General features: G+C 40.7%; 2 protein-coding genes across 5 annotated transcripts in view; both read right to left on the bottom strand.

The window, feature by feature from the left end:
- Positions 1–4,043: 4,043 nt before the first annotated feature.
- mcat (malonyl CoA:ACP acyltransferase (mitochondrial)) lies at positions 4,044–7,138 on the bottom strand. The gene is made up of 5 exons (XM_020599553.1): positions 6,524–7,138; positions 5,567–5,654; positions 5,234–5,451; positions 4,904–5,041; positions 4,044–4,504 (listed from the first exon to the last, which is right to left on the bottom strand). Exons 1-5 carry the CDS (start codon positions 6,947–6,949, stop codon positions 4,232–4,234), a joined length of 1,143 nt encoding a protein of 380 aa, XP_020455209.1. The 5' UTR covers positions 6,950–7,138; the 3' UTR covers positions 4,044–4,231.
- Positions 7,139–7,933: 795 nt separating this feature from the next.
- def6c (DEF6 guanine nucleotide exchange factor c) overlaps positions 7,934–16,164 on the bottom strand; it is a 10,560-nt gene continuing 2,329 nt past the window's right edge. For 3 of the 4 annotated variants that reach the window (XM_020599475.1, XM_020599472.1, XM_020599474.1), the window contains exons 2-12: positions 15,151–15,291; positions 13,831–14,013; positions 12,915–13,145; positions 12,670–12,816; positions 12,468–12,576; positions 11,112–11,341; positions 10,918–11,025; positions 10,570–10,736; positions 10,063–10,255; positions 9,876–9,966; positions 7,935–8,401 (exon numbers count right to left, since the gene is read on the bottom strand). In XM_020599475.1, coding sequence (XP_020455131.1) covers positions 8,190–8,401; positions 9,876–9,966; positions 10,063–10,255; positions 10,570–10,736; positions 10,918–11,025; positions 11,112–11,341; positions 12,468–12,576; positions 12,670–12,816; positions 12,915–13,145; positions 13,831–14,013; positions 15,151–15,183 — 1,704 coding nt within the window. In that variant the 5' untranslated portion in view covers positions 15,184–15,291 and the 3' untranslated portion in view covers positions 7,935–8,189. Of the gene's footprint in view, positions 8,402–9,875; positions 9,967–10,062; positions 10,256–10,569; positions 10,737–10,917; positions 11,026–11,111; positions 11,342–12,467; positions 12,577–12,669; positions 12,817–12,914; positions 13,146–13,830; positions 14,014–15,150; positions 15,292–16,164 lie in introns of all 4 variants that reach the window. The other variant, XM_020599471.1, reaches the window with a different exon arrangement.

Here is a 16,164-nt window from a genome sequence, read left to right as displayed (position 1 = left end):
CTTGGCATTCTCCTGGAGGAGCTGGAGGAAGTGTCTGGAGAGAGGGAAGTCTGGGCATCTTTGCTTAGACTGCTGCCCCCGTGACCTGGTTCCGGATAAGCAGAGGAAAATGGATGGATGGATGGATGTAAAATAATATTTTTTTACAACATCAAAAGAAAAATCACAACATATCTTGTACATTCTGGCCCAATACAAACCATCCCAATATAGTCAAATAATTATGATACACAATTGATTATACCACTGAATTGTTTTTTATTTTTATTGTAACAGAGAAACAATTATTTATATTGGTTCAAAGAAAGTGACAAAACCAAGACCATTGCACTATTTGTTATGTAAAATAACAAAATACTTAATATTAAGTTTTTTACTAATTTACAACATACATATCAGAAAGCGTTCGCATTTTCAATTTTCTGGTTTCCCTTGTGAAATGATTTATGTTATAAAAACAAGAAAAACATAAAATAATAATAATTGGATAAATCAACTATCGATTCTTTCCCCACATCCAAACACACCGTCGCACCTCACGGCGTCTGTCTGCAGGAGCAGGTAAAGGCGTGGCCAGTCATATTTGCGGCAGTTACCTGCGAACAGCAAGATTAAAGGACGCTGCTGTAAGTAGAAAAAACGCCTTACGAAATATTCTTTATTTTATGATTTCCAAAACATTTTAATTCTAATCTATTTATATTGATTACAGGGCGGCGTCCAATTTAATCTACACAAAAGGTAGGTATTACTTTCTTTTCTTTTTTTTTTTACTGTGGATGCACCTGTTTACTACCGAGGCGGGAGCACTCATTTTTACATCTAACATGATACATTTCCAACATGCCTCAATATACTAAGACTTAGGAAATATCGGTAGTCATTTAGTCAATTAACTAATTTATATCTGCGGGCTTAATGTGTAATCTAATATGTATGAATCGAACTTCAAAACAACCTTCGTTTGCTTTGGGCAGAGAGATGACCTCATCTCTTTGTTATGACAATATGGCAGACTACCATAAGCTATTGCTTTTTTTTTTTCATATACTGAACCTGCCCTCAGGCTATTATTTTAAAGCCTCGGGTATGATTTTCTTAAGGTTTCCACATTTGTGGCGATATATTGATGTTGTTGATGCTATGTTTCTTTTAAATTGGCATAAACACATAAATATAATTACACACAAGAGACACTTTCATTAAGTTATTTACAGTGGTTTAGCTCATTAAATATTTAAGCAGGTTCTTTGGAGCCATTGATGTAATATTTCTTCTTAGAGAGGGTAAAAGGCAGTTTGGTTGATTTGAGTTATGTAAATGGAGCATTTGCATTTAGGCACATGATTGCAGCAACAACAGGAACTGGTCTTAGGGCAGGTGCAACAAACCTGTTAAGGCCTGAATGGTAGGACAAAACAGAAAATAGCAACTCATCAGTCCCGTGATGAAGATTAGGTGTACCGTTTACTGCATAAACATCATGACGACAGAACTGAAACACACACGTTGCAGTAGACGGTTGTAGTCCACTGAGGCTACTGAGTGGACTTAATCCGACAGATGATATCATCTCTTCAAACCTGTTTTATCATGCTCTCCCCGGTAACACAGCCACCACCTATCCTGATCACATGACCCAGTATTTGCACAGCCTGTTTATGGACGTTGGGAGTCAAGCAGGGATAACAGAAACACTTTAAAACCACTGAGCCATTGTGTGTCCTGCATGGGTAATGAAGTTCTGGGTATTTATCTCTCACGTGCACTGATATGAATATTTTTTTTATAATACCGGTTCTTTTCTCAGAAAACAAAGATGGTGGAACAAACAAGACGGCCGAGTCATGTTGTGTCCCTCCAGGCTGGACCTGGTGAGGCGCACAGTGGTGCCCTGTCTGATGTTAACCTCAGGTAGATTACAGGCCCTGCCCCACACTGTGACTATTAATAACAATAACATGCAGTTCAGACAGGCTGAGCCTCAGGCAACAGACTATGTCGGGTCAGCTGTACCAAAAGCAAACACTACCAAAGAGAAGTTTCTGTTTTGAGAACCACTTGTGTCTATGATGGGACTTGTCTCTGTGTGCGTCTTTGTCAAAGAACAAGTATAATAATGGAGTACTTTGTCAAATATTCATTATAAAACCAATCTGTCTGATAACATTTGGCTTCCACAATGTGACAAATCCCCCCCAAAATGGACTGTTCTTACTACAGGATCCATGACAGGGCTGCACGAGCCTTTGGGCGCCAGTTGGCCATCATTGGAGACCAGCTGGACCGAGAGCAGTCCAGCAGGCAGCCACATTGGCCACCGACTCCTCTACACATGCTGAGGCCTGTTCATGCACTGACCAGGTCCATCTATCGGTAGACAATCTGAAAAATGTCCCTTTCACTGTATGTTATTTCACTCATCAAATCACGTGACTGGCTGTAACCTAGTGTTGTTCCTTCTCAGGGACATCCACAGCCAGTTATGGGGCTTCCAGGGCCTGACTGCTGCAGTGAAGGCCTGGATAGCACGTACTACGCCTGGGGAGGGGATCCTCAGAGCTGAGGTCTGGACAGCTTGAGCAACACTCATTCTCTATGGCAATATATTTGTGTCATACCTTATTTTTACTGTATAGTGTAAAATATAAGTTGTAGTTTCACCTATTAACAAACATTACTGTGATGTATAGGGGAAAATAAAATGTAAAAGGGGGTGCTCAATGTATAGATACACCATCAGCAGAATGTTAGACCCACACTCTAGGGCTGTATTACTCATGTCATATGCATGTCTTCTAACTTGCTGTATTGTTTGAAATAGGATTATAATTTTGACAGCAGCTCAGAACAGGTATGCTGGAGTAGAAAACAAATACACAGATAGGAAAGGTTTCTATTGTCAAAACAATCTGAATGTAAAGTTGGTGAATAAAACCTAGCTAATCTTTAATATTTATTAAGCAGCCAAGTGATTATTATTCATTTTCAATTACACTTAAAAATCATGTAGACTGTAATAATAGGTAGTAAGCTTGCCAGGTATGCTAATGTTGCTATCTTACATTAGCTTGCTTACTTATTCCTTATACTATTGCTCTTGTATTTTTGATTTTCAAAAGGCTGTATCAAAACCCCATTCTCCAAGATTATTACTCCTATTAAACCCTCATTAGCACAGTTTTGGCATTGGCAGAAATCCAAAAATTGACAACCCTGCCATGTGTAGCTATAGTTGCTAAGCTCTGATTGGGGAATATAATTTAGATGGGTGCAAAAAATCCTGTTGAGCACTCAGCACTGAAACAAATATGATTCCATACCTTTCACCTCTTGCAAATTTAGCTCTAAAGTAGCAAAACATTCTGAATTGTCCAACTCTGACTCATTACATTTAATTTCATGTGTCCCCCTTTTTAAACAGGTCGCCTGCGTTGGCTGGACCAGAGGAGCACTTGTGACTGTGGTACTGGTGGCTGCAGTGACCATTTTCAGTGCACTGTGGATGGAATGGAAAGCCTAAAGGGCCGTAAGCAGGTCTTCTAGGCCATCATATATTTGACACAAAACGTTTGGAAATGAGTGACAATTATTGCTAATTTGTTTCTGCTGTTTACTTTCTCTTTTTATACTATTTTAATGAGTTGTACTGAAGTTGACACAGAAGACTGAACAACTTCCTGGGCAACATAACCAGAACACAGAGGTAAAAAATAAAACTGTACTGTAAAATCTAGTAGGGCATGTAGAGATTGTTTAAATCAGTTTTCAAGTGTTGCCCAAGGAACTGGCCAGCGCACTGTAGCAGTAAACTGTTGGTTCACAGTTGGACTAATGTTAAAACGAATGTTCTCCTAGACTGGACTGTTGCTGGCCTGCAGTCTTTTGTATACTGATTAGTTTCTTACTGGTTTAAAAACATTTTTACAGATGATATATAACCTGGCTTAATATAAAAAGAAGGGAGCTGGACTTTCTGTTGCAGATTTGAAAATGCTTTTTCATGTGATGCAAATAAATCTCATAATGACAAAGTGGTATAGTTTCATTATTGAAAAAAATGTTTTTATTCAATTTCAGAGTAATACACAAACAAGACTGTGATGATGCAACCACAGGAGCTTGCAGGATTACCTTGCTGGTCATGTTGTCTGAGATAAAATAAGCACCGAGGTCCATTTTCCTCCCACTGCTTGGGTGTTTTTGTCGCCGAGTCCATGTCTTTTCAGTATCAGTCTTCATAAGTGGTGACCTCCACCTGTGTGTATGTTGTGAAGGCCTTCCTGTTGCACTTCCGAAGTGTGGCGCCGAGCTGCTTTCCAGGTCCGACCTCATAGGTGTGAGGGAACTTCTCTCCCTGCGTCCTCTCGTAGATCTCGTGCAAAGTTTGCTCCCACTTCACCGGCGACATCAGCTGCTTCACCAGCTGTCTACGCACGTGGCTCTCGTTCATGTAGCGTTTGCCGTCGATGTTGGAGTACACGCTGATCTCAGGACGCCGCACCTGAACCATATAAAAAGCTCTGTGTTATAGCACTGACTAAGTTGAGGTGCACAACATATGGGCCATTAGATAAGTTAGAAATTATTATAAGACAAGTGGATGAAATTAACTGATATTTAATATTTTACTTACCTATTCACAAAACTACAGCTCATTGACAGTTTTGATTTAGGGCTGTACCTAACAAATATTTTTCTCATTAATCTGCTGTTTACTGTTACAGTTTTGTCTTTCAATTGAACTATACATTTTATTAATCAGGGGTCCAAAATCCAAGAGTGTTTACATTTGAGAAGCTGGAACCAGTAAATGTTTTGCACTCTTTGATCAGGTAATTAATTATTTGTGGCAGCTGACCAAATTCCAAAATATGTCATGGTGGGTGCACAGATGACTGACCTCCATCTGTCTGAGAACTTCTCTGAGGGGTTCGGCAGCTGCTGCCATCAGCTCGGTGTGAAATGCTCCACTGACTGGGAGAAGTTTGGTCCTCATGAAATGGAGGCGTCTAGAGTTCTGCTGAAGGAAATCCAGAGCCTGGGAAGACAAAACATCTCTGACCGAAGTGGAGACCATGGCAGCTCTAACAGCTAAGGCCTGAAGATAATACTCCTTTTACATAGATTTATAACACTGTGATTTAGGTATGAAGTCCCTTCCCACTTATAACTGGTGGCAACTTGACGCATTCATAGCTTTATTATGAATTTATGTTTTCATGCTTCATACCTGTTGGTGGCCTGCGATGACCCTGCCATCGGGGAACAGATAGCTGGCCACAGAGCACACCGGCTCCTCAATCCCCAGACTCTTGCAGTGCTCTTTAGCTTGCAGACAGGCATATTTATACTGAGCTTGAGGTCTACCAACAACTGACAGCATCCCACTGGGAACCAGCTCCGAGGCTTCCTGCATGGCCTCTGCACGCACCTTCACCGCAAACAGAGCTAGAAGACAAAATGTGAAGTGGTAAATATGGCAAGCAACTAACTCTGCTACAGCTTTGTCCTGCATAGAAGAGAAAACAGAAAATAAAGGTTAAACGAAATTTAAAGTGTTTACCTTCTGCAAAGCTCATGGAACCAGAAAAGACCAGAGCCGCAAATTCTCCAACACTGAAACCTGCAGCTGCAACACATGTCTCAACAGCCTGTGGACAGAAGTGTAAAGAAAAACACCCATTACAATTTATCAGGCCGAAACATTTGTGGACAAAATTAATTGATAATGAAAACCTTTATTACAGTTCTAATACACTCATCAGCCCTGGGGGACCTTCAATTGATTGTTTGTCCAGCCAAAAACAAATCACTTTATAATGATATAATACCAGTGATGGAAGAAGCACTCAGATCTTTTACTTAAGTAACAATACCACAGTGTAAAAATACTCTAACCTGCATTCAAAATATTTCTTAAAGCTGCAACATGTAACTTCAGGTAACGCTAGAATGAAATTCCAAATCAACCCACTCTGCTCCACCCAGGACTCCCTCTCCCTGTCAGAGGAAGCTTCGAAAGCATCTTTCATCTTTCCACATTAAGAATAGTTTTGGAGCATATTTCTATAACACATTTATTTGAAAAACGTTACATACCGTAGCTTTAAGTACAAAAGTATGCACATCAAGATTTACTCAAATAACCAAAAGTAAAAGTAAAATTATGAATTAGATATTGTGTACATTATGTTAATGTTGCATCTTGAGTAGATTTTTACTACCCCATAAGCTGTTTTGAATCTAATCATTGTAAATTAAACTATTTTACAAACTGCTGAGAATCTCGGTATCTTTTCCTCAAAATCTTATGATTATATTTTATTTTGTTGGATTAAGCTTATTCTGAAATGTAAGCAATTAAATTGATCAAATAAATGTAGTGGAGTAAAACTACATTATTAGCCTCTGAAATCTTGCAAAGTCAAAAAATGAAGCAGCCATTCTCTCTTGATAAATGACTTATAAACAACGACCTATTAACCGAGCCGCTGTTGATTAAACCGATTAGTCGACTAACCTTGGGGTTTTCACAGTTGAGCTTCTCCACCGCAGCTAGCGAGCAGACCAACACCGCCGGCTGACAGTGCACCGTCTTCATCAGCTCCTCCTCGGGCCCCTCCAGGCACAGGGACAGCAAGTCGTACCCGAGGATCTTCTGAGCTACTGAGAACATTTCTTTGACGTTGGGGTACCTTAAAAGTCCTCTTCCCATGCCCACGAATTGGCTGCCCTGGCCGGGAAAGAGGAACACGGTGCGGCTGCTCGGGTCTTTTGTGGGTTTCCGCCGCTGCTCCTCTTCCACCGCGGCCGGCTCGCTGTCCGGGAGAGGAGCGGGGCTTTCGACTCTGTTCGGGGAGCCGGGCTGGTTGGTGGTCTGTCTCCTACTCAGAGAGACCAAAGACCTGATGCTCCCTCTGGAGGCTGCAACCACTGATGCCAACATGGCGTACTCCTCACCTAGCGATGCCTTCACACATCAGAACAAACCCATAGCCTCCATGGCTCAACTGTGATTAATTAAAAGAAAACTTAACTTGGGCTAACTCCTCATCCACCACCAACATGAGTCCTTGGGAGCCGCCATGTGACAGAGGTTAAGTTTACTCTTTTTTTCCGGGTCACTCTCAGCTCCTTACGTCCTGCAGCGCCACCGTCAGGTCACAATATCTACATCTTACTTCTGAACTACATAGAAACCATATACAAGCAAAGATAAACCTTGTATTACTTTATTTGTACTGGTGGAAGAAGTATTCAGATTAAGTAAAATTTGAAATACCATATAGTAGAAATGCTCAATTCTAAGTAAAAATCCTGCATCTAAAATTGTAAAGTACAGAGAAAACCAATTTATGCCATTAAAAGAAAAAACAGAAGTACATAAGTCCATGCTATGAACGTACATATGACACATTTTTGATAAGAATGCCTTAAAATAGGCTATTAAGGAGCTGTAAAACAGGACACACAGTGAACAACAGAAAAAATGTGCCTGTCAGTGCTCTCTGCCAGGTAAATGTAGTGGTGTGTCCTGATGACCTGAACAACAGCTCTGACATTTCTGTTTCTTGTTATTTACCTGCCACTACACACATCCTGATAATTTATTCTTGCTCTACTGCTCAATATTTTGCATTATTAAATCTCATTATGAACTTTGTATTGGATGTAAACCATTACGCTTAAAAACAGGTGAAAGAAAATGGAAGCTAGACCTCAATCCTCTGTGATGCTGTGTTCATCTGCAATTTTACTTGCAGATGAATATACTTTTTACTTGGTTACATTTCTTACTTCATGATTTCCTGTCAGATTACAGCAGACAACTTGCAAGATAAGAGGTTCTTTCAGGAAGTCTAATGTTAACAAATACTTATACACGACACAGGGTGAATTAAAGCAAGTGAGTTGGTATTATTCATCAATACACTTTATTGTACAAAATGGTAAAACTCAGTTGATCTTGGTAAAATGGGTTTTCATTTAATCCTGTATCACATTGTGCTTGTCATTTAGTGTGTATCTCAAAATATAAATATAATACAAAGGTTTTGCAAACATTTATGTATTACTGTAAATAACTTTTCTCTGTCCACTCTCCACTGTCAAATCTTAAAAATATCTTTTATCATTTCTCAATGTATAGATTTAAAAACTTGCTCCCCTAACCATCAACATGGTAATCACATTTGTCCATTTGGTTCTTCCTGTGATTCGTCTGATCCGTAGGACAGGTTGGTCGCCTCCATCTGCTCCTCCGTTCTCTCGTTGTATTTTGATTTCTGGCTGTTATGATTGATTTGTATCTTGAATTTGGAAACAAACTCATTACTCGCCAGTGCTCCCTCTTTTTGGGGACACATTTGTTTTGATAATAGGCGCTGTTCCAAACGCTCTACAAAAAAAGATGACTGATGTAAGTTTTTGTTATTGATACATTTGCACAGTTGATGAAAACAGGTTTAGTAACAGCAATGTAATTATATCCCCCACAGAGGTTATGTTAATGCCCTATTTGTCTCTGTGCTTGTTTGTTTGTAAGCAGGATATCTCCAAAAGCAGCAAAAAATTTGATGAACTGTGTTAAACCATAGTCTAGGAAAGACGATATTCATTTTTGGAGCAGGTCAAAAATTCAGGAACTTTTACAGATGTGGTGTTTTTTTTTAATATATACAGTGTCTTCTCATGGCTACTATAGTTATTTAAAAGAAACAAGTCTTGCACATGTATCCCATAAGTGTGCATTATGTGTATTTTGAGCAATATCAGTATCAAGATACTCAAATGATTCTACACATTTCCCATTATTAAAATGGAAAATTTAGAGGATTATGCTGACCTACATTCTAGTTTCATTACTGCATATGCAAAGTCATCATGGGAATAGATGTAATAAAAACTCATCTACCTAATTTATGGTGGAAAAACTATTACAGAGAAAAAAAATTGTAAAGATTAAACTTGAATTGAATCAGAAATTTAGTTTCCTACATGACAATATGTCATTTCTAAAAAATAAAATAAAACAAAACTTTAAAGTGTTCAAAATTTAAATGAAAAATTGTGGAAACAAATCCTCTAGTGACTGAAAACCTGTTCTTTACTTTACTTTGTATTTATCAATATGTGATTTATTTGATCGGTGGGGTCATTTAATCAAAAGAAAGATTAGAGATCAACCTCAGCTACAGATCAGTGAAGACTTGCTTAGACTTTATTCTGTGTATTCTCTTCACTCATTGTTTTGCTGCTTTAATCTGTGTTCTCTGGGGATGTGACGATACACTTAGCTCACTAGACGGGACGATACACTACACTGGGTTCATGAGAACAAGACGAGACCATAGTTTGACACTATTTTTAAGAAATCTTCAATGACAAAATATATGACTGGAAAATAGTCTTTTATTTGACTGAAAGTCAGAAATCAAAACAATGCAGGTGCATTTTGAAATGTTTGCATTGAACATCACTTCAGTTCTATTCTGAATGTGAATTATCATATGCAATAAAAGACAAAGTGCAAATGCTGTAAAAGCTGTTGCTGCAAATTCAACTGACCGGCTTCTCTCCTTCACATGGGTCTCTTCAGACCTTATAACTGTGTATGAACTATGCATGAGCTTCTAACTTCTAATTAAAGCTGTGTGTGACCTTCTTTCACCCTCACAGTCCGTCATGCTGGCTGCTGCTCTGGTACTGTTAAGTACTGATATCGCGAGACAGCTTTTCACCTCAACAATAAATATCAATATAATTTGGTTTAACCTCTTAAAGCTGAAGGAGGATCTTTCTAAACTAAAAGTCATTATGATCCCCTGCACACACACCAGATCCACCCAGACCAAACAAAGAGTATATTGCACCTGCAGGTGTGATGGGCGTCATCAGGCGGTTCACCTGCACGTTCCAATGCCGTACATGTTGACTGGCATTCCTTAGCTTCTCTTGAACCTCCTGGAGTGAGAGGATAAAAGTTGTAGCTTCACTTGAGTGTTTCTATAGTATTAAACCCTCTGCACACTGAGACAATCCAAGCATACGCTTTCTCACCTCTAGGTGCTGGTGGCTCCTCTGGCGAGATGCCTGCAGATCCTGGAGCTCTTGAGAGACTGAGGAAAGGGCTGATGGGGTATCCCCATCTCTGCTACCGTCTGAAGCGCCTTGTATCTGGCTGAGTCTTTGTATGGCCCTCTGTTGCTCCTGCAGGAGCTGCTTCTTCTTTTCTTCTTCAGCCAGCAACAACCTGAAGAAGGGAAGGAAGAAGAAACAAGAAATCAAGCAACTTCAAATGCCTGTGTTAGTAATTTTTTTCTTGTTGTTGATTTAGCCCATTTACTAACAATGGTCAGCACATGCAGCAGCTATTCTGATGCACAGTTAATGGAGGCAATTACGGTATTTCAAAAACCTTATCACCCAAAACAAAGTCAAAAACTGAGGGGCTGTGGAGGGCACAGTTGTCTCAGTTTTGAATGCAAGGAAGTCCATTGTCTCAGACTTTGACATCCCTTGGTTTAGAGTTTAGAGGGAATTACTGTGGGTGTGTATGTTTGTTACCGCTCCAGCTCCTGCCTGGCTCTCTCCTCCTCCAGCCGAGCCTGGATCTCCATGTTGAGAGCAGCCTCCAGTTTCTGCTGTGTCAGCTCCAGCTCCTGAATCCTCCTCTTCTGTTGCTCAGCCTTTTTTTCCTTTGCCTGCATCTCGGCCTGCAGGCTGTCTCTCAGCTGGACACACACACACACACCATCTGGGTGAAACAAACTGACCTACATTTCTACCTTTTCCAGGAATGCTGCAAACACTTCTCCAAATCATTAAACATTAATTTATTATGCCAGCGTATGCTGCTGCTTTCAGAGATCAAAGTCAGTGGAAATATGCTGTCATCTGGCCAACTTTTTTTACCATCTCAGCCTCTTTCAGCTGTCTCTCCAGCTCCATCTGCACCTCCCTCTGTTTCCTCCTCTCTCTCTCCTCTGATTCTCTTCGTCTGATTTCCAATTCCCGTGCATGCTGCAAAACCATAATGTTAAATTCATATTTATTGTGTCATTAATTCCAGCTTGACATTATGATCCACTGATTCCTTCCTCTCTTACCTGGATGATGCTTTCAATCTCTAAATCCTTTCTTTCTTTCTCCTTCTCCATCTTCTCCAACTCTTGAGTATTCGAGTCATCTGATTGGCTGCTTCGGCTGCTGCAGCTGCTGTGGGAGCTTCGGCTACGCTCCCGTTGGCTGTGTTCCCGCTGGACCCGTCTCTTCAGTTTCAGTTCGTGGTGAAGGGAGAACTTGCCCTCGCTCTGGAGATGGAGGGCTGTCTGAATGGCTGCAGAGATAAAACACACATTCGGATCTTAATGTAAAAAAGTAAGCTGGTTTTCTTGGAATAAGGAGAACAGCTGGACAGTCGAAGTAATGCATATTTTGGTTCATAAGGAGAAGTATTCCTTCATGGCTCAATAGCCTAACTCTGCCAGCAATCCCTAAAATATATACACAGTAACACAAAATGTTGTGCTATAAATAACAAAGCTGTGATCGTCACTGTGGCTGTGGTAGACTTTGCTGGAATGTGGATTAGAAAATGATGTGATCAGTTGCTTCTATCTTAAAGGGGACATGTGTGTGCACAAAATTAGAAGACTGATGTGACTCAGTGTTTATGACATTTGTTGATGGTACAGGTTCGATTATGTTAAGGCAGTCAACATAACCAAAACAAATCAGGAAGACCACTTCTCCTGAGCTTGTGCTCCTTTCACATTTTCCACATGTAGAACGGATTAGGGCTCTGTGGAATGTTTCCTTGGTCCTAGGTTAATAAACATTCATATAATACAATTACAGCTGCATCTAATGATTAATATGATGATTATTTTCTCCACAAGTTGATTAATAGTTTATGAAATGTCAAAACAATAGTGGCAAACACCCATGACAACTTACAAAATCCTAAAGTAATGTCCTAAAGAAACTTGTTTTATCTGTCCAACGATCCAAAACCATCCATCCATTTACTATACCGCTTAGTCCCAAACAGGGTCACGGGGGGCTGGAGCCAATCAGCTGGCTGTGGGTGAGAGGCGGGGTACAATCCAAAACCAAAAAATATTTAATTTACAATTTACTATTGATACAAAGGGGCTCTAAATATTCATGTTTGAGAAGCTGGAACTAAAAAAAAAAGACATTTTGCTTGAAAAAACTAATTATAAAAAATGGCTACCAATTAATTTCAATCAACTAAATGAGAAACTGCCTTCAGAGGGTTTCATCTATCAAAAGGTAAAATGTAAAAAAAAAAGAAAAAGTGGCAGCACTGAAAACATATTTGCAAGTGATATTTGTAAACCAGTGATGTACAGTGAATTATAAGCACAACTCAGCAATGACCGCATACATTATAATTTTTGACTTGGTCTGTGCGTTTCTACTAAGACACACCAACACACCTTGGGTCCACTCCACCTTCTGTCTCTGGTCAGATGCACTCATCTCATAGGTTTTACTGTGGGTTTTCACACAGAATAAACATCGCTTCCCTTCCCTGTCTGGAATAGGCTGAAAGAGAAAATATAACACATGACTTAACAGTGTTTTTCCTCCAGCCAAAGACTTAAACATGCAGAATTTACACACAGTTTCCCCACCCACCTCCACGACACAGCTTCTATCCAGCTTGATCTCCCCTCTTTTGTCTTTCAAGTCCTCGCTGACGTAGTATTCCATGCAGGATGGCTTCAACATAAACCAACGCTCAGTCCAGTTTCTGCGCAAGTGCCCCTTTTTCCACATATAACCCTGGCGTCAAGACAAGAGTTGAAGAACAAAGAAAACACATGACAAGAATGCAGACAAACTGGATGAAAACGGCAGGAAGATGCACACAAAATGCTCACCCTCTTCAGGACATTGTGGTACATCTCCAGAAAGACCTCATCCAAAGCCAGACTGAAGGCCTCAGCACTGGTGACCCTCAGAAGCCGACCTGCACCTATGTGCTCCAGGAAGGTCCAGACAGATATACCCTCTTCCTGCACTGTGGCATCCTGGGATAATAAGTCCTCCAAGGGCTTCCCATCCCATTCCTGACTCATTGCTGTGGAAATTTTCTTGAGGACATACTCTACCTAAAACATTCAGATATTTAAGTGTTTGCAGGGAAAATCTCACACACACACACAAATATAGACAGCAAATATTATGGTAGATCTAGATTATTGTTGCTGATTTTGACCAATACTGACAGTATGCCAACATACTGTATCAGTGGATTTCTCTAATATAGCTTTACAGAGGAAGGCTGATAGTAAAGTAACAGTTTATTTTGGTCTGCATTGACTGAAACCAGGAAGGAAGTGCAGGAAGGAAGAGCTTCATTAACTTACATACTTGTACTGTTGAGAAAAAAAACACAAGGTCTGAATTAAGTGGGACACAAAATTTATTTCTAGCAATTAGGCGATCCCAGTAAAAGTGCATTACATAACTTCCTCAAAAGCCTTGGTGTTGCTCTGTTTCCCTGTGTGACTTGTTAATCTGTCTGTATTTATTTGCCTAGTGGATGATGAAGATACTTTTTCACTTGTTGCATATTTTCAATTAAGATGTGACCCATTTCTCTCAAAATGTTAGTATTTTATATCTCAGCGATATAAAATTTTATTAAATAAAAATATGCTGGACTTGTGTAGCCCACAGTCAATCAGGTCTTGATCAAATCGGATATAAAATCCATCATAAAGACATAAAAAATAAAGTTGCTCCCAAGATTGGGTCCTACTACAGATTCCTTTCTCGTTTCTCATCTTTTACCTCCTCTGGTATCATCACCAGCGGGTAGCGGTCCTCAGACAGTAGGTTGAATAAACAGAAAAGCTTGAAACTGTCTCTCTCCGATAGCAGTGCCCCCGGTGGTACCCCCTTGTAGTTCTTCTTCATGGTCATCATCCAGCACAGGTCATCAAACCTCTCCTTGTCGAACATCCCTTCTTTGACCTGAGAAGGCAGAAAAGGTTTGGTAATAACTCAAACATTGATGAAACTGGATCAAAACTTCTTTAATAATGAACATAACTCAAACAAAGTGGTTATGCCTTTCTCCTAAAACAAACCATGATTCACGGACAGTTATTAAACCCTGTGAGAATTAACTTCAACCAAGACATTTTTCTGGCATCTTGCTTTTAAGAAACATTTGGAGAATGACATTTCCAAAATTTCTGAACAAGAACAACCCAGCAAAACTCAAACACCAATGAGGTGCTGCGTAAAAGTGTTTTTCAAACTGTTATAAATGATATAAAGGTGTGTAGGGATTATTCAGTAAACCTTATAATTGTATGTAATTTAAAAGATTTTTTAAAGCTAAATGATTTTCTAAAACAGCTGGGCACTCTGGGTGTTTAGAGGAAATAATACATTTGTGTTATGGTTAGTCCCCCTCACGAGGAGGATGAGGGAGAACTGAGGTTGGACTCAAGATTGCCGACCCAGGTGCTAGTTAAAAGAAGGAGGCTTAATGTTGGGAAATGCACAGTAACAACAAAACAACGTATCATAGTCCATGTACAGAAACCAGCAAAGTAGGGCAGAGATGGTGGAGGAGACAAGCTAACGGCAGAAACCAGGAGAGTGGGAGGATCAGGACGGACAGGTGAATAGATGACTAACCAGGAGGATTGGCGAACGAAAAAGGAAATCCACAGCACAGGAACTGTCAGCGTGGAATGTCCAGAGACGTATAACACAAAACAAATAACCAACGTACAAAATGAGATCCACAGCACAGGAACCGTCAGCGTGGAAAACAAAATGACCTATAATACATATCACGAAAATAGGTCTGTTACAGGGTATGCGAGTTAAGTAAGGTAATGCTCCGGCGACAACAGAGCGTCTGCCAGAGGTATAAATAAGGAGGCAGGTAATCAGCGGGATGCACCCCAGCTGTGCGCACCGACAAACGAGTCGCTAACTACCGAATGCAACACAGCTGAGGTGCAGCTCAAGAGAACAGAGGAGAGAAAGGCGGAAGAGAGGCAGGTCGCGCCGAGTGGACCTGAAAATTTGTTGGGGTCTATTTTCAGTAGTGAGCCGATACATATTTGATTTAATGATGAACAGTCACAGTACCTTATCCAGTATATATTTGTTGAGGTAGGGCATGTAGCCATGATTAGACACCGGCCCGTCATCGTCATCCTGGAAGTGCTGCTCCAGAGCCACCGGATCATGTGGGATATTAAGAACTGTGTACAGGTTGTGGGAAAGCACCTGAAAAAGAAACACATACATGGAAGGAGGCATTACACAACAACAATGCCCAGTGGCTGGTGGACTTGAGAGCAGACCACAACAACCTCCCTGAACAAGACCCAGTAATCATCACAATGGCAGACATTCAAGAGAGGGTCTCAAGTATGAAGAGCGGGACAGCACCAGGCCCTGGCATGATCCACGCCTACTGGTTAAAGAAGCTAATTTCACTGCATGAGTGCCTGGCGGGACAAATGAACCAGCTACTAATGAATGGAACCCACCCTGAGTGGTTAACTGAAGGCCAGACAGTCCTGATCCTGAAGGACCCTCAGAAGGGAACAGTACGATCCAACTACCCCCAATAATCTGCCTCTGCACAACATGGAAGCTCCTCTCAGGCATCATAGCAGCTAAAATGGGCAGGCACATGGCTCAATACATGAGCAGGGCCCAGAAAGGAATTGGTAGTAACACCAGAGGAGCAAAACACCAGCTACTGGTTGATAAAGTAGTCACCCGAGACTGTAAGACCAGGCATACCACCTCAAGGAGATGCTCTGTCCCCCTGCTGTTCTGCATAGGGCTGAACTCCCTCAGCCAGATCATCTCCAAGAGCGGATACGAATACCGACTACGGAATGGAGCAACCATCAGCCACCTCCTCTACATGGATGACATCAAGCTGTATGCTAGGAGTGAACGAGACATCGACTCAATGATCCACACCACTAGGATCTACAGCCAGGACATCGGAATGTCATTCGGACTGGATAAGTGTGGTTGAATGCTAACAAGGAGAGGGAAGACAAGGAAGCTCCTTACAATGCACGGTGGGTTTCACCCCAAGTCCTGCATCCTGAGACTGTACACTAAGGCAGGCAAATGGGA

This window comes from Monopterus albus, unplaced genomic scaffold (genome assembly GCF_001952655.1).
Source record: "Monopterus albus unplaced genomic scaffold, M_albus_1.0 scaffold41.1, whole genome shotgun sequence".
Classification (NCBI taxonomy): Eukaryota; Metazoa; Chordata; class Actinopteri; order Synbranchiformes; family Synbranchidae; genus Monopterus; species Monopterus albus.
The sequence above is the reverse complement of the archived record's forward strand: the minus strand, read 5'-3'. Positions and strand labels throughout refer to the sequence as shown.

Coding starts and splice junctions, on each gene's coding strand:
- mcat (XM_020599553.1), bottom strand. CDS start 6,949: ATGTTGGCATCAGTGGTTGCAGCCTCCAGAGGGAGCATCAGGTCTTTG. Junction 5,655..6,523: donor TCAACTGTGAAAACCCCAAG/GTTAGTCGACTA, acceptor TTCTGTCCACAG/GCTGTTGAGACATGTGTTGC. Junction 5,452..5,566: donor TTCCATGAGCTTTGCAGAAG/GTAAACACTTTA, acceptor TTTGTCTTCTAG/CTCTGTTTGCGGTGAAGGTG.